The 24,339-nt window shown below is 39.2% G+C and overlaps 1 protein-coding gene across 2 annotated transcripts; it reads left to right on the forward strand.

Moving 5' to 3' along the window:
* Nucleotides 1–2,221: 2,221 nt before the first annotated feature.
* On the forward strand, nucleotides 2,222–3,193 carry LOC145004041 (heavy metal-associated isoprenylated plant protein 46-like). 2 transcript variants are annotated; one of them, XM_078962943.1, is made up of 4 exons: nucleotides 2,222–2,374; nucleotides 2,464–2,542; nucleotides 2,732–2,996; nucleotides 3,113–3,193. In XM_078962943.1, the coding sequence occupies exons 1-3, from the start codon at nucleotides 2,366–2,368 to the stop codon at nucleotides 2,986–2,988; spliced, it is 345 nt and encodes a 114-aa protein (XP_078819069.1). In that variant the 5' UTR covers nucleotides 2,222–2,365; the 3' UTR covers nucleotides 2,989–2,996; nucleotides 3,113–3,193. The 2 variants fall into 2 exon arrangements, with proteins under 2 accessions (XP_078819069.1, XP_078819068.1); XM_078962942.1 differs by lacking the exon at nucleotides 3,113–3,193 and having other exon boundaries at nucleotides 2,732–3,098.
* Nucleotides 3,194–24,339: the final 21,146 nt, after the last annotated feature.

Genomic DNA, 24,339 nt, shown 5'->3' on the forward strand with positions numbered 1-24,339 from the left:
GTCAGTTAGGTATTAGAGAGTCTATGTAGGATGTATTGATTATGATTTCGGTTGCTCGCAAGCTGTTGCTAAGGTTTTGATTTTCAAGTCGGAATTGGTTATGAGGTCGCAAGTCGTAAAGTTCTTCATGATTGTCTCTAGTGGTTGTCTAGGTGAGGGTACACCTGAGTCTATAAGGGGGTTGGATGTAACGTATAAATTCTTGGTTTGATCATCTTTGCTTGGCGAAGCAATGGTTGGTAATGGCATAGCAGAGAGTCAAGGGTTATTATGGTTTTGGTAGATCATATGGTTTGTTATGGGTCAAGTTTACAGTCGGTATGTTTTGAGGATCATTTCTGCATGTTTCTGTTAGTGTCTCCAGCCAGGGACTAGGGGAAAATTCATAATTGGATGTTTATCAGTTGTAGGGAAGGGTCTTCAAGAAGAATATGAGTGGCCATTTTCGAGTGGGCTTGTAATGGGAACTCGCGTTTGGAATCGCGAGCGTATCCGTGCACGGTCTATAGTAAGAAAGATGTGGATCAAGAAATTTTTATGTCAAAGGCCTCAACTGGAGGGTTCAGGATTTAGCTTATGTGTCTGTGCTCTGGGATTGTTCACCTATGTAAAGGTCGCGCAAGTGATGATGGAAATTGTGGTTTTCAAGTAATATCTTTATGTCTCGGTTTAGAGGAAGATGCATGGCCTAATATCCGAAAAGACTTAATTAAAGAGATGAAGAAATATAAGCCGTATAATGTTGGCATGTTTGAACCCAAAATTAGTCTCATAATTCCAACGCTTTAAATTTTTCAGCAGTCATGCACCTATTGGATGATAATATCGGAAATATGTATTCTCATTGCTTCAAGATATAATGTAACCGTCACAGGTAGTAAGACATAGCTACCACTTCGATCTTTTCCATTGTTGTGGTATAAATGTGTTGCCATAGCAATTGGATATCAAAATAACAATCAGTACTTTAAAGCTATATTGGATAGAGGTTACCTAATGAATACTATTTCGCCACATTGAATGAGATAGGTAACTCTATATAAAGATCGACTAGACGCATATAAGTAGTTATTGACCACTAATCATAGTACTTAAGATGTTTTAGAAAATTTGAAGTTGTAATATGAATTTTATATACAAATATATGTATTTGATTGACAAAGTTATTATGTGGGACGTAACCTTTATTTTTTTATTTTTTATAAATTTATATGCTCTTATTTATTATTATTATTTTTAAAAAGACAATAAATTGAACAAGTTCAATAAGTAAAAGGTGTTAAATGAAACTTATTTTAAATTTTGAAGGATAAGAAGTGAAAAATCTCATTTATTTGAACAAATCTAATTGTTTAATAATAGAAAAAATGAATTTAATAAAGAAACTAGACGAGTAACCCGACTTTGAAGGGTATGTATTTGGACAACTCTAATCATTTTGGCAACTTCGTGCTTGTTATCGATAGAAATGATTACATAGTAATTTGGAGTGAATATAACTGTAACATAATAGTTTTTAAGATAATATAATAGTTTTTAAGATAATACCTAGAAAAAATGAAATAAATTTGACCTACTTTTTTTTTTTTTTTTTTTTTTTTTTAAAACGGCAAATCTAACCTACTCTTAAACTACACCTTAAATCCACTTATATCCACGACGGGACTTGAACCCTCAACCTCAAGGAGGGAGGGCAACACCGGGTACCGCTGGGCTAGAAGCCCTTTGGTAAATTTGACCTCCTCATTCACGAATAGAGACCCAAGTAATGAATGATGATTCTTTGTTTAAAATATCATTGGTTTGTTTAGAATAATCCAATTTCATCGTAACATACTAAGTTGTCATTTTTATAATTATTTTTGTTAATAAAAAATAATATAATATTGAGATACATATATATAAGAAAAAGCTGTATATCTCACCCTCTAGTTACACTTAGTAATTTGTAACTGAGGTTTATTATACGTAAATAATTGTAGTGTAGAAAAACAAAAAGGGGTAATTTGAAACTTTTATGTAAATGAAAGGCATGTAAACAAAAGTTTGAAAAAGAAGAAGTACGTATGCATATGATCTAGGAAATGACGTGCCTTTATTGCCTTTACAGTCCCAGAAGTTGCTGACAGAGATCCAAAAAAAGTTATTAAATTATTTGTAAAATAAAATAGTGCGAAGCTTCCTTTCCCACGGCGTTGACGACCTTGTTGTCTTCGTCCTCAGTGAACTCCTGGACAATATTCTATAAATACCCTCTCAGTACTTTGAATCTTCACACGTCTTCTTTAAATCCTCTTATTTTCCAATTTACTAAATCCAATACAGATACACTCGGCACAGTCAAATCATCATCCACTTCACAGAAATGGCAAAGGTACACATTTGTTTACTAATCCACTTCAATTCTGTTTTGTTTTTTTCGAATAAGTTAAACTCAATTTGTGTAATCGATTGGTTTTGCAGCAAAAGATTGTGGTGAAGGTCACAATGAACAACGAAAAGAAAATCCGTAAGGCTCTGAAAATCGCAGTTAGTCTCTCCGGTAAGATCATGTTTCCTCTTCCCAATTTTCACTTAATTCTCGTTTTCCAGAAAAATCGCTTAATTTCAATTTCATAACGTAAATGTTAACCTCAATTTGAATTGTGGGTTTTATACCTGATTATTGTTAACCTCAATTGGAATTGATTGAATTAGTCGACTAAATCATGATCTGAAAATTGATGAACAGGTGTGGAATCAGCATCTTTCGTGGGATCAGATAAAACCCAAATCGCTGTGACTGGGGAACATGTCGACTCAGTTGAACTGGCGACCTTGCTAAGGAAAGGTGTTGGATACACAGAGCTACTGAGTGTTGGTCCGGTGGAGGAGAAGAAACCAGCCGCCGCAAAGGAAACAAATCCCACGGTGGCGCCACTAGATTTTACAGTTAATCCATACCAATATTACTACGGCAGCTATGGGATGCCCTACTATGCATATTAGATTTAAATGTTATTTAGTGAAAAAGAGTGAAAGAAATTAGTTTTATATTGATGCATAACTAGCTTCATTTAACCTTTTTTTTTTTTTTTTTTTTTTGGGAGTTTTGCATTCCATGAAATAAGAGACCCTTGATGTACATATTATCTTTGTGATATATGGGAAAATTTTGCGATATACTTTATATACATTAGTTTATTAAGCATCTTATTAAAAAAAAATAAAGATAGTCTTGTAAATTATTTCCACATGTCGTCATTGAATACTAATTTGTTCCATATGTCGTCATTGAATTCTAATTCGTCATTACAAGTGATACACTTTTGTACAACTAGTCGTTTACTTTATTATGAATCATCATATTCATCATAATATGAATGAGCTGATGTACATACCAGTGATTTCTCTCTCCTCGGCTGGCAAATGTTATTTCCTTGTTGTCGGAAAAGGCTTGGCAAAGAAGATGCTAAGCTGGTGCTCTACTCCCACCATAACCACTCCCTCTTGCCATAGGTCTATGGAAATAAGAGCGACTCCTTCAGAACGTTATTAAGCGTCAAATTGGTGAGATGGTAAAAAGTTACACAAAGTATGTAATTTAGAAATATTTACAAATAGCTTAATTTCTTAATGATTTAGCCAAAATAGCCAAAATTAGCTTTATCGAAAAATAGCCAACGAAACCGTTGATGAGGCTAACATCCCACAGTTTCGTTAACTCAGATGTAGAATTGCCCATTTTGAAACACAAAATCGCATACGGCACATGGCCATCTGCGGTTTCCTCTCAAGTCCTCCACGATTTCCACTTTTTTGACATGCGGTTTCTTATTTGTTGCGTTCTCAATGAAAGCTTGTAAGTTTGACTACGATTTTTGTTCTTTTTTAATATGATTTTTGACATCTTTGACTATGGTTTTATATATTTTCACTACTTTATATATAGAATGTAGATAAAAAAAAATTATAAGTATTAGTGTTTATTTTTTCAAGTTATATTTTTCATTAAAAATATTATGATTTCTACTAAAAATCAGGGGCGGATTTATGGGGGTTCTGGGATGGCACCGGCAACCCCTAAATTTTCCGGCTGCAGTGGAAAAATTTTCGAAATTTTTAAAATTTTTTATTTTTTCTAATATCGTGCAACCCCTAATCTTCCCGTGCAACCCCTAGTATGAAATCCTGCGTCCGCCCCTGCTAAAATTTTTGATGTGATTGAAACTGGCGGAAAGCGAGTGATAAATGATTATCAACTAAGATACGTTTGGGGAAGTTCTAGAATAGTTTTGTGTAAGATTTTCGAAAAATATTATTTTTTGTGAATTTCTATATTTGGTGAAAGTAAGACTAGTTTGTTAGATAAATCAAATATTAGTCTTGCTTCCCGTCATCCTAAAATGCAGTATATTATTGTCATAGTTGATGATGGTTATGTTAGAAACTTGATCAATGTAATTAAAGAGTTTTGAAAAAAAAACCTATGAATGTAATTGTCGTGGTTATTGAAGGTGATGTGCTAAGGAAGGAGTCGATAGTGGAAAAACATCAGTTGAAAACATATCCAGCGGAAAAGGAAGCAACTCCAAATGTACCTCGATTTCATAGTGTTGTTGAAAATGAAAATGTGGTGTAGTCACCGATTCACTATGTGCATCCTCAAAATTATACGAATGTTGTTACATATCTTAATGATGTAGGTGCATGCGATAATACTGAACACCAATGTAACATACACGTTTTGAAATCGTGTTTCGTAATGAATAAAATTGTGAAATACTATGTGAAATTGAGTGTTGAGTTCTAACAGATGGTTTTTACTAGAAATGAAGTAAAACTATGTTTAGAATCACTCAGAAAATATTGAAAGTCTAATGAGATTCCAATTAAAAGCCAAATAGTAAAATTTAGCGAAAATATAAAATTTTAAATAAGTAAAAATTTATTATCTGATGTTGTAGAGAATCTCGTTAGAAACTTGTAGGTGAAAACCTCGTTGAAATCCGAGTTATAACAAAGAAGTTATAACCAACTGAAGATCCGCGACAAAACCGGCACGACACCGAATGACGTAAAAAGTGAGTTTTTGATAAACTAATTTTTAGCCTTAGTAATCTAAATGAAAGTCATAGTATTCGTTAAACCGAAAAATTCAATAAAAAGAACGCCAAATCTGACTTCGTATGAGGAAGTTATGATTTTTCGAAGTTTCAACTTAGCAGTACACAGCTAAAAACTCGAATTTTAGATTGAGCGATATTTGACCAATACATCCTAAATGAGAATCGAAGGTCTCGTCATTTCTAGTACAACGGTAAAAAGTCTGACAAATACGGATATCGGATGAAGAAGTTATGAATTTTTAACGGATTTTCCTGTCTTGGTCTGTTAAAATAATAATATTAAAAATAAATTCAAAATTATCCAACGAAGTCTAAAGGAAAGTTGTAGAGCGTAATTTTAGCTACGCGTGCATATAAAGAACATAAAAAACGGAGCTCGTATGCGAAAGTTATGGATCTTAGAAGTTCGGGGCTCAAAATCCGAGAAATCTCGCATGAGCAGTACCGACCACGTCACTCGTTCCTATGCGAGCCGAAGACGTGTCCTCCTTGCGTGTCCGAAACCTGCGAAGCCACCTGAGACCCTCGTTGCTGCCACGTCCCTCGCACGAGGAAGCTACGTCACCGAGAAGTGGCCTAGTCCGAGACCGCCACCTGCCCTTCCCGTGTCGACCTACGAAGTGAGCCACCTGGAGGCTCGCATGCGAGCCATGTGCTTGCTTTTGATTGCTTTGGATCCGAGCCCTCTCGCCTATAAATACGAGGCCTACGAACCCTCCCGGCTAAGATTAGAAAATCACACTTTTCACCCCTTTTTCCATATTTTCTTCATTTTGACTTTCCCCGAAGCCCCGGTATCAATTTTAGCACCCGAAACACGTCTCGAAGCTCCCGAGAAACCCAGAAATTTTATCTTTTCGGTTTTGAAGCCCTACCTTCGCAGAGCCTGATTTTCAATTAAGCTCCTGGTTTTCAACATAGAAAGTTATATTTAAAGCCGAAGTGCTGTCCAAATTACTATTTCAACCCCCGGTTAACTTAATGTGAGTTCAATATATAGGAACAATTGTATATTATGTGTTATATGTGCTATGTGCTTTTCAGTGTTATTATTCTGAGTTATTTTCCCGTGTTATTTTATTCGCTATGTTTATAGAAAATGTAATAACTTTGACCATGTGATCAGTGAAAGGACTTAGATTCACATTGGTACTAGTACGTATCCTCTGGCCATGTAGAGCATGTCTCCATAAGAGAATCACTTCTATTCTATGGCATTGGCAAATTGTTAGACAAGACTATAAGCCTGAAATCTAACAAGATGTTAATCAGAAATTGCATGTCTTCTATGCCATTTGGGCCAAAGTTTTATTGATGTATATCAAGCATTGAAAAGTATATCTTTGAATAAAGTCTTTGATTGATATGAACGCTTGTCACATGATTTCACATATGTTTTGTTGTTCCTCTTTGCTTTTGCCACATTGATGTATATATATATGGCATACCGTTATATTGTATCTATTATTGAACTCACTAAGCATCACCGCTTACCCTATCAATGTTTAACAATTGCAGGTGATAAGTAACTAGTATGTTCACATACTGTTGAAAGATTTAGAATAGTTTGTAATAGTACTTTTGTACTTCACTTTCTGTTTGTATAAATTACAATATCCTGGGTAGTTAGGTAATATATAACACTTTGTAATAGTCGGTTTGTATCCAATAGTTTGTAATCCCTTTATAAATGTAAAATATTGCTTTTATGAATATGCAAGTAGCATGTTTTGGAGTAATGATATTGTAAAGTATGAAAGTTTGGGTCTTTCAAAAATACGAAAGTTGGGATCTTTCAACCATGGTATCAGAGCAGTAGTTTAAGCGAACTAAATTCCATGGATTGGTATTTAGACTTAAACTATAGGAAGTTCAATATATGAACTTAATCATTGTAAGTATAGGGATACAAACCATAGGAAATATATAAGTAAAAGTATTAGGTAATAATAAACCCTAATATTCTAAAATATTGTCTTACTCTGTATTTCAGATCGATGGCTGAACAAATAAGTAGCCATATCCCTAAGGTTGGTGGAGATCCTCAACCCGAGGAAGTTGTTGGGCTAGAGATTATTTTTGAAGATTGCGTCTTTTGGGCTCGATAAGCATTAGTTATTTTGTATTCCGGTTTGGGCCTGTCCAGCCGTGAACCTTTTATGTTTTGTATATAAGTTTACGCTTGCATGCATATTAGGTTAAGGTTTTAGAGATCTACGAAATAGCGATTCATCTAGTGAATTACAGGTTTCTTTAATCGTTCTTGTAATCTTCTAATCCTCTATAGTTGATGTTCTTTATCGAGCTCTTCTGAGGATTTTGTTTAATCATTCGACACGTTTGATTCCATCTTGACTTGTTCTTATTATTGCGTTCATTCAGTTTTATATTTACATACTTGTTCAAGATCTAATCGATCTTTGTAGATTAAAGGTTGGTTTAATCTCAACAATTGGTATCAGAGCAGGAGGCTGTGTAATTGATACACATCTTTTCTGTGAAAAAGATTTCCATTAGGGTTTTTCCGCAATTATCAATATTTATTGAGCCGTCATCTCTTTATTGACGTATCTTGATATTTATTGTTTTGCCCTAATCTGCTTTATTACAAGTCTGATCTTTGAACAGGTTTTTACAATCATAATGGACGCGACGCAATCAAACCCTATTAATATTTCCAACAGCATCGGTTCGACGATAAAGATTCCAATCTTATACACCCATGACTATGAAGTATGGGCGCATCACTTTGAAGACTACGTGATTGGATCGGAGGATAATGGGTACCTCATATGGGAAGCCATCATCAATGGACCATTCTCTCATTCTGCATCATCCAGAATCATTAAGACACAAAAAGAGTACAATGATCTGCTAAAGGACGTGAAGGATATTGCTGTTGGAATAGTTTCTAAGGCTATAACTATATCCGGTTGTGCATGGTCCTTTTGGATTGCCTTCACCATAGCAACTTGAAGGATGATTTGTTAAGAGAGAGTAAATATTATGAGGAATAATATATGGCTATTTGATTAATATAAGTCATAAATTAATTGGTATTAATTTGGTGACTTAAAGAGATTAATTAAATAAGAGGGTATAAACTGTCAATTGGTTGATAGTTACACTTTAGACTATGAATCCTTATCCTAGATAGGATGGACGATTTCTAGGGCTTGGATAAGCCAAAATCGTCCATAGGGTTATCTATGGAATGGATTTGGATAGCCTTAAGAGAAGATTATCCAATTAGGGTTTAGGTTGTAACCCTTAAGGAGTCTACAAGTATAAATAGACCCTAGGGGTGAGGGAATTCGACACACCATCTAAAGTAGAGACACTCTGGCCGAATTCCTCCCCTCTCCTCTCTCCTAAATCATCTTGCTTGCTATTGGTGTTTGTAAGCCATTAGAGGAGTGACATTTGTGACTCTAGAAGCTCCAAGACAACAAGATCAACAAGGAACTCAAAGGTATGATTCTAGATCTGTTTCAATGTTGTTATATAACCTAATTAGCCATTAGAAGTCTTGGATTTAAAGCATGTTTAATTAGAAAGACTAGATTCAAGCATTAGGGTTTTGCATGCGCACATAGGAAAGTTCTTATGGCTAAAACCCATCAGTGGTATCAGAGCCTAGCTTGGTTTTCTTTAAATTGTTGCTTGATTAACTGAAACAAACCTGCAAAATTCGATTTTTAGGTTTTTGGGTCACTGACTCGGCGAGTAGGCCTGACTCGGCGAGTCCCCTTGTGTACTCGGCGAGTCCGGGCGTCAGGATTAGGCAAAACCGGGATTTTTTCATGTTTATCTTATAGAAACTTACCTTAATCATATTAGATCAACCCTAATCCGAATTTTTTATATATATGACTATTATCTTGATCTAATTAAAGATATTTATCATCTAATAAAATATTTAATTTCCTTATATGATAATGATTAATTATTTTGATAATTATCTTAAAAGAAATCTTGGATAAATCAAATAAAGATAATTAGGATATTAATTGTTAATTGGAATTATTTGTTATTTGATCCTTCATGTTTTAAATGTTTAAAACCTACCCTAATGTTTTGAAATTTATATTTGTGATTAAAAGTTTTAATTTAGACAACTTAAATTTCAAACCCTAGATTTTGAAAAGTTTAAAATGCGACCCTATACTAATATGATATTACTAGAATAATATATATATGTATAACTAAATTCTAGTCTTACCGTTAGTAGGCCTCATTCACGAAGCCGATCTATAAGGTGGGTATAAGTTTGCGGCCTATAAAATGGCGCTTAATGGGTGTACACTCACACCCACCGCTTGCTTGATTGGTGGAGGGTCGTTAGCCGAACGGGTAGGATAGGGCAACCTCATCCTCTCATTAAAAGTATAATAAGAAATACAAAGTAACTACACGTTTTAAAAATTTCCCAATCTTAGTTACTTTAGGAAAAGTGAATTGATGCAATCCCATGAAATTACACTTTGCACCTTGCTAAGAAGTTAGTGGAGCGTGTGTGGTTTACCGGCACACTAATTGGTTCTAAGCGAAGGTGGCAAAGGGTGATTCATTGTTTATCATAGTTCGATGGAGCGTGTGTGGTTTACCGGCACATCGAATAGGTGATCGTTACAATGAAGGCACCATGTGAATTTGCATGGTAATTCACACCCGCTTTGTGATCCTCGGTATCCCAGTCACAAACGAGAGGGGCATATCGAGATTTAAACATGCCATTGAATAGTTCAATGAATCTCATCCGAACCTAGGAATTCTCAAAAACACTTAGGACTAATAGTTTAAGTTTCGTAATGGAGAATTAGTGAATCGTCATTCACTTACCTTCAATTTATTTGCATGTTAGATTACGACATCCCTTTTCTAGTATGTAAATGTTATTGTTGGATCCTAGCCCTAATTTTTCTTATTGGGTGATAATTAGAGATTCTTATTCTAATCTATCTTTGTCCTTTCTATAGATGTCGAACGCAAACAACGCTGCTGCTAGTTCTTTCACGTTGATGAGCCTTTGCCAAAAGGTCACCTTCGATGGAACGAACTTTAGCGAATGGATAAGATACATTCGCACCATTGCTCGCGATGAGGATAAAGAGTATGTCCTCGATGAGAAGCTCGAGAAAATCAACCCCGAAGTTGCTACTCCCTCCAAAATCACCGCCTTTGAAACTCATGAGCGAGATGCAACGAAGGTACATTGCATAATGATCGCCACCATGAACTCCGAATTCCAAAAGTCCTACGAGGACATGTATCCATACGAGATGCATCAAGACTTGTTGGAGAGATACCACCAAAATGCGAGACAAGAGCGTTACGAGATTTTCACTAACATGATCTCCGCTAAGATGGGTCATGGAGAATCTTTTACCGTGCACCTGCAAAAGATGCAAAGGTATGTCGACCGCCTTCGCAAGTTAAATGTTGACTTTGGTGAAGACTTGGCGATCGACATGGTGCTTTACTCTTTGCCTCCGATGTACAACCAATTTAGGATGACCTACCACATGAACAAAGAAGAGGTCACCCTAAGCAAACTCCAAGGTCTCTTGAGGGTTGATGAGAGAAACTTCAAGGACAAGTCTGTTGCACCTACTCTGTAACAACCCGTTATTTCAGGTCAGTAAAGATCGAGTCATGTAATCTTCTTTTGAAAGGAAATAGAAAATGAAGTATTCAAAAACTCTATTTAGAGTACATTATGTGGTAGCTATTCTCATAAGGTTTCCAAACATATAAATAACACAAAAATCCGAGTTATAACGAAGAAGTTATGCTCATTATAAGATTTTCCGACCAAAAACCGGCAATCCGAAGTTACGTAAAAACGCAAAGTTTCAATAAAACACTTTACGTCCTTAAGTGTCTAAATGAAAGTCATAGATATCGTTAAACTACAAACATACATGAAAAGAATGCTCAAGTCGGACATCATTTGAAGTCAATTGGGTTAATATTCGCATATGGGTTCAACATATGAATTTTTGATTTCGCAAGTTTAGAGTTCAAGAACTAAACTGTGTTCGCATCTGGAAATGAAAATTTTGTGAATCGCATTCGATTAATTAGCTTAAATGCGAAGGGTGTAAGAATGAAGATGCGAAGTATTTCACAGTAGAATGCGAATTGGGGAAGAAAACAGAAGATTTCAAATATTGTCCCTGAAGTTTCGCATTTTTGGAAATCAATACTCAACTTCGCAAATGGGAGTCATAAATGATGAAATTGTAGAAATTCTAAAGAGATAAATGCGAAGGTGATAAATGCGAAGGTGATAAATGCGAAAGTGATAAATGCGAAGGGATGCGAAGGGTGTAAGAATGAAGATGCGAAGTATTTCACAGTAGAATGCGAATTGGGGAAGAAAACATAAGATTTCAAATATTGTCCCTGAAGTTTCGCATTTTTGGAAATCAATACTCAACTTCGCAAATGGGAGTCATAAATGATGAAATTGTAGAAATTCTAAAGAGATAAATGCGAAGGTGATAAATGCGAAGGTGATAAATGCGAAGGGATGCGAAGGGTGTAAGAATGAAAATGCGAAGTGCACGAACCCAGGGACACGTCCCATCCGACCCGCGTGCCAGGGACACGTCCCATCCGACCCGCGAACCCAGGAACCCGTCCCATCAGACTCGCGTACCAAGGCTGACCAGCCTCCCTATAAAAGGGCATGCGAAGGCTTCCGAAAAGGAGGCTCATTCTCTCTCATTTTTCTTGCGTATTTCCTCATTTTCCGTGCTCGTACTACCACGAAGCCCTGGTCACTTCGTGCAAGATCTGAAGGTCGATTTTCTCCCGAGAAATCCCGAGATTTCCGAGGAAAAATCCATTTCCCGAGACCTAACTCTGCCGTTTTTCCATCTCGCTATCTTCAAGTTGTCAAGTGAGTTCATACCCCTTTTTAACACACTTTAAATACATCTTTAAATACTTTTACAACTCTTTTAGGGGGGGGAATACAAGTAAACATACGGTTATTATCGTGCATTAGACTTATACGAGGAGTATAATGATCTTCGTTGTTAAAACATTTTATACATTCTAAAAACTTATGATTTCGGTTTATCAAATCATTGTGTGAAAGGCTAAACTTTGCATACAAAACTATCATGTTAATATATACTAAATTGAGAATCCATGAGACGCGCACATCTTCCAACTTTACTTTTCTTTATTAGAAAGTACTGCAGTAAGGCCTGTTTATAACCAGAATCTCCCGCGACGAGAACGTGTCAAATGTGTATAGATCTATACGGGAAGTCATGATCCCGCACCCTGACTGTTAGCTACAGTCCGTCTTTTGGGGTGACAGTTGTCATAGCAATGCGACGCCTGAAGAACGTCGTTACAGGCATATTATGTTTAGTATGGTTATAAAAACTCATCGGATATACAATTATTATGATATTAAGTTATGATGAACGAGTGGTTATTAAAACTATTCTTCATCCAACCGGTTCGATCTTCACGTAGTTTTATTATATATAAAACTATGACACATTTACGAGAAACGTGGTTTCTTACAATTTTCGGTCTTAGAGACTGGTATTATGTGCGAGGAATAATAAAAGTGTTTCCTGCATACAAACAAAATAGGAAAAGAAGGGATTTTTCCGGTGCAATCATTTACAACTTATAAACATATATGGGATTTTCTGGAACTAATGCATTCATTTTCAACACCACAAATAACAACTCTTTACATGTTGAAGCACTACGTTTACTGGAAAACATACACCTATTTTGGAATGGCATCCAATTTTTCTAAACAACTTATGGACTCACCAACTTAATTGTTGACACTTTTTCTTTGAAATAACTTGTATTCTCAGGAAATCGCTAAGCAGGTTGGGATTCAACTTTTGGGATTAACACGCTGGCGTTAATTACTTCATTCTAATTGAAGTTTATGTACCTTTATTTTTAACATGTAATGAATACAACTATGTAAACATTTAGCAACTTATTATATATGGTGGTGTGTACTTTCCTTTCTATGAACTGTTATGATATTGAACATGACGTCCTCCGCCCCCGAACGTTTCCGCCGTTCTGGTTTGGGGGTGTGACAGATTGGTATCAGAGCATTGTTTATAGGGAATTAAGTATATCAAAACCATTTCTTTTGTTATACAACTATAAACTCAACTGGGTAAAAACACTCTGAGTAAGATTCGTACTTTTAAAAAAATAAAATCCTTTATTTAGTTTTTAATGTAGGCATGCATTCATTTCACAACAACAAGATGGTCAGTATCATAATTAAAACCACGTTGAAGTATTATATATCAGTTGTGCAGTGCAGGTATGCCTTGGGACATGTAATCAGAACTGGGAAGGATATAGCCTGATCAACTATATTTGTCCAAGAGCCGACTACACATATGCCAAGGAGTGCCTGTAATGGACAACAAATTTTAAAATTTCCAAAAGCATATCACTAGGGAATATTGAGAGTGTATTCGAGTGCCGTCAACCATTAATCTCGAGAGTAAGTTTCATATGCTCTAACTTATAGTAAACTTTTAACCCTATTCTCGTACAGCCTAAATGGCGGGATTCCATCACCTCAATGACCCCTACTACCACAACCAAGGAAATGGTGGGTGGATCGAATCAGATTCTGAAGAAGACGAAGAGCCTATAAATGTGGAGGCAGGAAACGACTCTGGTACGGATTCGGAGCCAGAAATTATAAATCCACCAGCCCTACAACCTCCTGTCCACGTGAGGAATTTCCGAGGACCCACTCCAGTGTGGGGAAGTCACCTCCATCATTGGAGCCAACAACAAAGCTTACGCCCTCCTTACGGCATGTGCCGAGACTTCTATGACGTAAGAGGCGGGGGATCAGCCGATCGCGCACTTCCGGTCATGGTTGGCAAACTTGCCAACCAATGCTATCAATCTGGAGTGCAAGCCAACCGAATTCGAGAGGTCAATGTGGAGGTGCAAAATCACACGGCTGATATCAACCGCCTAGAGTTGATACAGAACGACATCCACATTCGCGCCGAAGCGTTTCAAGCACAAACAAACGCGGCCTTCGCAGAATTAAGAGAACAACAAGCTGCGTTTGACAGACGTCTCATGGGGTCAAAGCAGTCCGACACAGAGTCGAGCTCTAAACGCAAGGCGCACCGCAAGTAGTACTTGCCCAACTCTCAAATTTTGTTATAAACTAGGACTTCGGATAAAAGTATTACTTTCTTTAAAATTTCCCGTAATCGGAGGCCTTTAGAGAGGCCAAGGAATTTTGTCTAGACCCCGCTGTAACACAACTATATGTTTAATATATATAAGGGCATATCGCTTTCTCACCGTTGTTAATCATGTGCAAATAGTTCGATTTATTGATGCATCTATTCAAACTTTACTTTCAAGCTTAAAATATTGTGTCAATTAAACTCAACTTCTTAGATCTAATAGAAGTTCATTCAATATCATTTAACTACGAACTGCCAAAACTTATAATTTTCTTCCAAAACTTTCTTTTGGCAGCAAGATGCCTCCTCGTCCAAACCTGAGGCCCAGGCCGGGCACGGCACCACCACCACCTCCACCACCAGCTTATGATCCAGCCATGGTTCAGGCCGCTATCACAGCAGCAGTAACTGCAGCCCTCTCACAAATAAACTCCCAAGGGAATGGAGGGGCGGGAAGCAGCACAAACCATCCAAATCATGGAACGGGTCATGGCCAAGGAAGAGAATGTACCTACAAGGAGTTCTCTAACGCTAAGCCAAAAACTTTTAATGGAACGGGAGGAGTCATTGCACTAATGCAATGGTTCGAAAAGACCGAAACGGTCTTCGAGATCTGCTCATGCCCTGAAGCAAGCAAAGTCAAGTTCGCTGCCTGCACCTTTGTAGATCGAGCCCTCACTTGGTGGAAAAGCCATGTGAATTCAGTAACGCTCACTGTCGCCAACGCCATGAGTTGGGACGACCTAAAGGTTCTACTACTGGAAGAATACTGCCCAAGGGGCGAAGTACAAAAGCTTGAGCAGGAGCTCTGGAATCTGAAGATGACTGGGTCTGACCTAATCACCTACACCACTAGATTCAACGACCTCGCTGCACTGTGCCCTACCATGGTCAACCCAGAATCAAAGAAGGTCGAAAGGTACATTTGGGGGTTGTCACCCCAGATTCAAGGGCATGTCCTGGCTTCCAGCCCTGCTACCTACAACAGTGCTAAGCGCCTGGCCCAGCGACTCATCGACCACGGAGTAAGACCCGGTATCATTTCGACAACTGCATATCCATCCAGGGGGACTCAGGGTCAGAGTAGGACTTGGAACAAGAGGAGGGGACCAACTCTCCAGGAAAACCCCAGGAAACAACAAGCGATAGCGACACATGCTATTACTGTACCTGCGAACCCTTCCCCCAAAAGCTCATACATTGGGAAACTTCCTAAATGCAACCGATGCAGTTTCCACCACCGCGGTCCTTGCCCAAATCTTCAATGCACCAACTGTAATAAAAAGGGGCATACAGCCCGCTATTGTAAAGGGCCAATCCAACCATCCGTTCCCACCACTAATACCGGTGAAAACCGTGCCTGCTTCGAATGCGGAGACACAGGGCACTACCGCAAGGACTGCCCAAGGGTAAACAACCGAAATACCGGTGGAAGGGGCCGAGTTTTCGTAATGGGGCAGGATGAAGCCATTGCGGACCCTACAGTTGTTACGGGTACGTTCCTTCTCGATAACTCGTATGCATGCATTTTGTTTGATAGTGGCGCGGAAAGGAGTTTTGTGAATCACGGCTTTAAAGGCCTGCTAAAATCAATACCACAGTCATTGAGTGAACCATTTATAGTAGAAATGGCCAACGGGAAAACCGAAGGCACTAAGGAGATATACTTAAATTGCACCTTAACTTTAAATGATCATCCATTCTCAATCAACCTCATGCCAGTCTCGATTAAGAGTTTTGATGTCATCATTGGCATGGACTGGCTGAGTTCTCATCATGCGGACATTCTATGTTACGATAAGGCCGTTCGCCTTAATCTGCCAACCGGCGAAACTTTCGTTATCTTGGGCGACAAACCAAGTACCACTCTCCGTATCATCTCAAGTATCCAAGCTCAGAAATGCCTACGCAAGGAGTGCCACGCATTCTTGGCACATGTTGTGGATGTGAAGCGCAAGGTCCAAGATATCAAGAGTGTGCCAGGCGTATGCGATTTTACTGATGTTTTTCCCGAGGATCTCCCAGGAATACCACCTGCAAGACAAGTGGAGTTCCGAATCGATCTGGTTCCCGGAGCTACCCCAGTAGCCAAAGCACCCTATCGATTAGCCCCGGCAGAAATGCAAGAGCTATCCAGCCAACTGAATGAACTACTGGGAAAAGGATTCATCAGACCGAGCTTCTCACCGTGGGGAGCACCTGTGCTGTTCGTGAAAAAGAAGGATGGATCATTCAGAATGTGCATTGACTACCGAGAACTCAACAAACTTACCATCAAGAACCGATACCCCCTACCCCGAATCGATGACTTGTTCGATCAACTCCAAGGAGCCAACTACTTCTCCAAGATCGATCTGAGGTCGGGATATCACCAGCTGCGAGTCCTAGAGAGTGATATCTCCAAGACGGCTTTCCGAACACGATACGGACACTACGAATTCGTAGTGATGCCATTCGGGCTAACCAATGCCCCGGCCGTATTCATGGATCTAATGAATCGGGTATGTCGTCCATTCTTGGATAAATTCGTGATAGTATTCATAGACGACATACTCATTTACTCAAAGAATAAAGAAGAGCATGGTCAACATCTGAGGCAAGTGCTAGAGACGTTGCGGACTGAGAGACTGTATGCAAAATTCTCAAAATGTGAATTTTGGATTAGAAAGGTGGACTTTCTCGGTCACGTGGTCAGTAAGGAAGGGATCCACGTGGATCCATCAAAAATTAAGGCTATTAAAAACTGGTCGGCGCCAACTACACCAACAGAAATTCGCCAATTCCTAGGCCTGGCTGGTTATTATCGACGGTTCATCCAGAATTTCTCCAGCATCGCAAAGCCTCTTACCGCCTTAACCCAGAAAGGTGTGACCTACAATTGGGGAGAAAAGCAAGATTCTGCATTTCAGACTTTGAAACAGGCACTTTGCAGTGCGCCCATCCTTTCTCTCCCAGAAGGGACCGAAGATTTTGTAGTATATTGCGACGCTTCGAAGCAAGGGCTGGGCTGGGTACTAATGCAGAGGGGAAAGGTTATTGCATATGCCTCAAGACAACTAAAAACGCATGAGGTCAATTACACCACTCATGATTTAGAGCTTGGAGCGGTGGTCTTCGCTCTTAAAATTTGGAGACACTACCTATATGGTACCAAATGCACTATTTTTACAGACCACAAGAGCCTACAACACATCTTCAACCAGAAGGAGTTAAACATGAGGCAGCGACGTTGGGTCGAGTTACTCAACGACTACGAATGTGAGATACGCTATCACCCAGGAAAGGCAAATGTCGTGGCAGATGCCCTTAGCCGGAAGGAGTACTCTGGCCGAAGAGTGAAGTCATTAGCCATGTCAATCCATTCGCACCTGTCGACACAGATCAAGGAAGCTCAGATAGAGGCCTTAAAACCCGAAAACGTGACAAGTGAAACCCTTAGGGGAATGGACAAGAATTTAGAAATCAAGAGTGATGGAGCACGCTACCTCATGAACCGTATATGGACGCCCAAGTTTGGTGGACTTAAAGAGGTAGTTATGAACGAGGCACACAAGACTCCATACTCCGTACACCCCGGGTCAGACAAGATGTATCAAGATCTCAAACAACTCTACTGGTGGCCAAACATGAAAGCAGAGGTCGCTACATATGTGAGCAAGTGTTTGACTTGCGCCAAGATCAAAATAGAACACCAGAAACCCTCAGGACTACTCCAACAACCTGAAATTCCTGAGTGGAAATGGGAGCAGATTTCCATGGACTTCATAACGAAACTGCCCAAAACTCAGGGTGGCCAAGATACTATTTGGGTAATCGTCGATAGATTAACCAAATCCGCTCACTTCCTACCGATCAAGGAAACTGATAAAATGGAAAAGCTATCGAGAACCTACATCCGAGAGATCGTACGACTCCATGGAGTGCCAATGTCTATCATCTCGGATAGAGACAGCAGATTCACGTCTAGGTTCTGGCAATCATTGCAAAAATCCATGGGAACAAGATTGGACATGAGTACAGCCTATCACCCCCAAACTGACGGACAGAGCGAAAGAACGATCCAAACCTTGGAAGACATGTTGCGAGCATGTGTAATCGACTTTGGTAAAGCGTGGGATGTTCACTTACCTTTGGTCGAGTTCTCTTACAACAATAGTTATCATACTAGTATCAATGCTGCTCCATTTGAAGCCCTTTACGGCCGTAAGTGCAGATCACCTCTGTGCTGGACGGAAGTAGGCGACACCCAACTAGCAAAAGGTCTAGTCCCTGATAGCACCCTCACTGGTCCGGAGATCATCAGAGAAACTACCGAAAAGATCGTGCAAATACGAGAGCGACTGAAATCCTCGAGGGATAGACAGAAGAGCTACGCCGACAAAAGACGTAAACCATTGGAATTCCAGACCGGCGATCGGGTACTACTGAAAGTCTCGCCCTGGAAGGGAATGATACGCTTTGGAAAGCGTGGGAAGCTAAATCCTAGGTACATTGGGCCCTTCGAAATCATTTCAAGGGTTGGTCCAGTAGCCTACAAACTCCAACTTCCAATAGAGCTTAACAAAGTACATCCAGTATTCCACGTATCAAACCTGAAGAAGTGTCTGTCCGACGAAACACTTGTAATTCCACTCGATGAGATCGAACTAAATGAAAATCTTAACTTTGTGGAAGAACCCGTCGAGATCATGGATAGAGAAGTTAAACGAACTAAACAGAGTCGCATTCCAATAGTAAAGGTCCGATGGAATGCTAAGAGGGGACCCGAGTTCACGTGGGAACGAGAGGACCAAATGCAACAGAAATATCCACATCTCTTCCCCAGCCCCTAAGACTCTTCTTTTGTAAAAAAAAAAAAAAAAAAAAAAAAATTTCGGGACGAAATTCCCTCTAACGGGGGGATGATGTAACAACCCGTTATTTCAGGTCAGTAAAGATCGAGTCATGTAATCTTCTTTTGAAAGGAAATAGAAAATGAAGTATTCAAAAACTCTATTTAGAGTACATTATGTGGTAGCTATTCTCATAAGGTTTCCAAACATATAAATAACACAAAAATCCGAGTTATAACGAAGAAGTTATGCTCATTATAAGATTTTCCGACCAAAAACCGGCAATCCGAAGTTACGTAAAAACGCAAAGTTTCAATAAAACACTTTACGTCCTTAAGTGTCTAAATGAAAGTCATAGATATCGTTAAACTACAAACATACATGAAAAGAATGCTCAAGTCGGACATCATTTGAAGTCAATTGGGTTAATATTCGCATATGGGTTCAACATATGAATTTTTGATTTCGCAAGTTTAGAGTTCAAGAACTAAACTGTGTTCGCATCTGGAAATGAAAATTTTGTGAATCGCATTCGATTAATTAGCTTAAATGCGAAGGGTGTAAGAATGAAGATGCGAAGTATTTCACAGTAGAATGCGAATTGGGGAAGAAAACAGAAGATTTCAAATATTGTCCCTGAAGTTTCGCATTTTTGGAAATCAATACTCAACTTCGCAAATGGGAGTCATAAATGATGAAATTGTAGAAATTCTAAAGAGATAAATGCGAAGGTGATAAATGCGAAGGTGATAAATGCGAAAGTGATAAATGCGAAGGGATGCGAAGGGTGTAAGAATGAAGATGCGAAGTATTTCACAGTAGAATGCGAATTGGGGAAGAAAACATAAGATTTCAAATATTGTCCCTGAAGTTTCGCATTTTTGGAAATCAATACTCAACTTCGCAAATGGGAGTCATAAATGATGAAATTGTAGAAATTCTAAAGAGATAAATGCGAAGGTGATAAATGCGAAGGTGATAAATGCGAAGGGATGCGAAGGGTGTAAGAATGAAAATGCGAAGTGCACGAACCCAGGGACACGTCCCATCCGACCCGCGTGCCAGGGACACGTCCCATCCGACCCGCGAACCCAGGAACCCGTCCCATCAGACTCGCGTACCAAGGCTGACCAGCCTCCCTATAAAAGGGCATGCGAAGGCTTCCGAAAAGGAGGCTCATTCTCTCTCATTTTTCTTGCGTATTTCCTCATTTTCCGTGCTCGTACTACCACGAAGCCCTGGTCACTTCGTGCAAGATCTGAAGGTCGATTTTCTCCCGAGAAATCCCGAGATTTCCGAGGAAAAATCCATTTCCCGAGACCTAACTCTGCCGTTTTTCCATCTCGCTATCTTCAAGTTGTCAAGTGAGTTCATACCCCTTTTTAACACACTTTAAATACATCTTTAAATACTTTTACAACTCTTTTAGGGGGGGGAATACAAGTAAACATACGGTTATTATCGTGCATTAGACTTATACGAGGAGTATAATGATCTTCGTTGTTAAAACATTTTATACATTCTAAAAACTTATGATTTCGGTTTATCAAATCATTGTGTGAAAGGCTAAACTTTGCATACAAAACTATCATGTTAATATATACTAAATTGAGAATCCATGAGACGCGCACATCTTCCAACTTTACTTTTCTTTATTAGAAAGTACTGCAGTAAGGCCTGTTTATAACCAGAATCTCCCGCGACGAGAACGTGTCAAATGTGTATAGATCTATACGGGAAGTCATGATCCCGCACCCTGACTGTTAGCTACAGTCCGTCTTTTGGGGTGACAGTTGTCATAGCAATGCGACGCCTGAAGAACGTCGTTACAGGCATATTATGTTTAGTATGGTTATAAAAACTCATCGGATATACAATTATTATGATATTAAGTTATGATGAACGAGTGGTTATTAAAACTATTCTTCATCCAACCGGTTCGATCTTCACGTAGTTTTATTATATATAAAACTATGACACATTTACGAGAAACGTGGTTTCTTACAATTTTCGGTCTTAGAGACTGGTATTATGTGCGAGGAATAATAAAAGTGTTTCCTGCATACAAACAAAATAGGAAAAGAAGGGATTTTTCCGGTGCAATCATTTACAACTTATAAACATATATGGGATTTTCTGGAACTAATGCATTCATTTTCAACACCACAAATAACAACTCTTTACATGTTGAAGCACTACGTTTACTGGAAAACATACACCTATTTTGGAATGGCATCCAATTTTTCTAAACAACTTATGGACTCACCAACTTAATTGTTGACACTTTTTCTTTGAAATAACTTGTATTCTCAGGAAATCGCTAAGCAGGTTGGGATTCAACTTTTGGGATTAACACGCTGGCGTTAATTACTTCATTCTAATTGAAGTTTATGTACCTTTATTTTTAACATGTAATGAATACAACTATGTAAACATTTAGCAACTTATTATATATGGTGGTGTGTACTTTCCTTTCTATGAACTGTTATGATATTGAACATGACGTCCTCCGCCCCCGAACGTTTCCGCCGTTCTGGTTTGGGGGTGTGACATACTCCCAATCCGTCCGCTGCTCCTGTCTTGGCTATTGGTCATGGGAAGGGAAAGAAGAGGAAAGCTTCATCGAATAACTATCGCAAGGTGAAAGCCCGAGATGGTGCCTCTTCTAGTGGGACCAAAGTTGATCCCTCTAAGCCCTGTTCCAACCCAAAGGAGGCAGAATGCCACCACTACCACAAGATAGGACATTGGAAGAGAAGCTGCCCGGATTACCTGCAAGCCATCAAGGAAGGAAAGATCAAGCCATCTTTCGCAGGTATATACACAATCAAATCTAACGATTCCAATCATGTTATTTCTTGGGTTCTTGATACCGGTTGTGGTTATCACATTTGTTCTAATGTGCAGGGACTAAGAAGAAGTAGGGATGTAGAGCAAGGAAGGATCAATCTAATCATGGGGAACAGAAGATCGTCGCCTGTGACCAAGATTGGAGTGTATTCTTTAGTGCTTAGGAATAGTTTAGTTTTAGATTTGAACAATTGTTACTATTCGCCAGAAATGGCTAGAAACATCATTTCATTTCATGGTTTATATAGACAAGGATTTAGATTTTCTTTTAATAATGAGAATGGTTCTATTTTGGCTTATCTAAATGGTGTCTTTTACTTTGAAGCTATACCATGTAATGGAATATATGAAACTGTTATGATTGTTGATAACTTAGGAAATGATGTTTTGAATATTGATTCTTCCACTAGTATGGATAAAGCATCCTTGTGGCATTGTCGTCTTGGACATGTCAACAAGAAACGCATAACACAACTCCAAAAGGATGGAGTGTTTGAGTCATTCGACCTTAGGGAAGATGACACATGCGAGTCTTGTTTACTTGGAAAGATGAGCAAGTCACCCTTCACGAGTACTTGTGAAAGGGGTGAGGGACTATTGGACCTAATACATACCGATGTATGTGGACCTTTTAGATCAACCACGAAGGATGGGAACCGCTTCTATGTGACTTTTACCGATGACTATAGTAGATATGGGTATATCTACTTAATCAAGCAAAAGTCAGACACCTTTGAAAAGTTCAAAGAGTTCAAGAATGAAGTGGAGAATCAATTGGGCAGGAAAATCAAGATGCTTCGATCCGATCGAGGAGGAGAGTACCTAAGTCTTGAATTCTACGATTATCTCAAGGAGTGTGGAATAGTTTCACAATTGACGCCTCCTAGGACACCGCAGTTGAATGGTGTGGCAGAAAGGCGTAATTGAACCTTATTGGATATGGTTCGCTCTATGAGGAGTCGTGCTTCACTACCTATCTTCTTTTGGGGGTATGCCTTAGAGACTGCCACCCATATCCTTAACCGAGTCCCTACTAAGAAGGTTGCCAAAACACCTCACGAGATGTGAACAGGGAAAGCTCCCTCGTTGGCACATATCAAGGTTTGGGGTTGCGAGGCTTACGTAAGACGAGATACTCACGACAAGCTTGAACCTCGAAGTGAGCGATGTATTTTCATCGGCTACCCGCAAACTTCCTTTGGATATCTCTTCTATATACCGAAAGTCAATGTTGTCTTTGTTGCGAGGAGAGGAGTTTTCCGAGAGCGAGAACTCATAAGCCAAGGAGACAGTGGGAGGCAAATCGAACTTGAAGAGATTCAAGAATCGATAGATGAAGGAACCTCTACCGCTGGCATTCAACCCGAGGAGGAAACTCCGGTTGAACCGATTGACGAATCCTTACCTCTTAGACGTTCTGATAGAGTTAGAGTTCAACCCTAGTTTTATGGTTTTCATATTACTACCGAAGGGGACACGTATATTAGTGATGGTACACTAGTAAATCTTGATGAACCTAATAGCTATAAGGAAGCCATGGCAGGCCCGGAGTCTGCGAAATGGAAAGAGGCAATGGATAGCGAGATCCAATCCATGTACGAGTTAAAGGCGCGATTGTACACACATGGCAGACCGACGTGGATGCGAACGTACACACATATAAGGCGCGATTGGTCGCGAAGGGCTTTACTCAAACTCCCGGAGTTGACTATGATGAGACCTTCTCACCAGTTGCGAAGATTAAATCTATTAGAGTGATGCTAGCAATTGCCGCATTTCATGATTATGAGATTTGGCAAATGGATGTCAAGACCGCTTTCCTTAACGGAAAGTTGGCTGAGGATGTTTACATGGCCCAGCCAGAGGGGTTTGTGGATCCGAAGCATCCGAATAGAGTGTGTGAGCTTGAGAAGTCCATTTATGGACTTAAGCAAGCGTCTCGCAGATGGAATCTTTGCTTCGATGAGAAAGTCAAAGAGTTTGGATTTGTACGAAGCGAAGACAAATCTTGTGTATATGTCAAAGCCAGTGGGAGTATAGTAAGCTTTCTCGTTCTATATGTCGATGACATATTACTCATAGGGAACGACATCCCGACTCTGCAGGAGGTCAAGTCCTGGCTCGGGAAGTGTTTCGCTATGAAGGACCTCGGAGAGGCTTCTTACATTTTGGGAATAAGGATAGTAAGATAAAGAAGTAAGAGACTAATTGGACTTGGTCAGAATACTTACTTAGAGAAGGTACTAAAACGTTTTAGTATGGAAAACTCAAAGAAGGGAGAATTACCGATACAAGGAAATGCCAAGTTGAGTAAGAGTC

The sequence above is a fragment of the Lactuca saligna genome, chromosome 7 (assembly GCF_052625555.1).
Source record: "Lactuca saligna cultivar CGN05327 chromosome 7, ASM5262555v1, whole genome shotgun sequence".
NCBI lineage: Eukaryota > Viridiplantae > Streptophyta > Magnoliopsida > Asterales > Asteraceae > Lactuca > Lactuca saligna.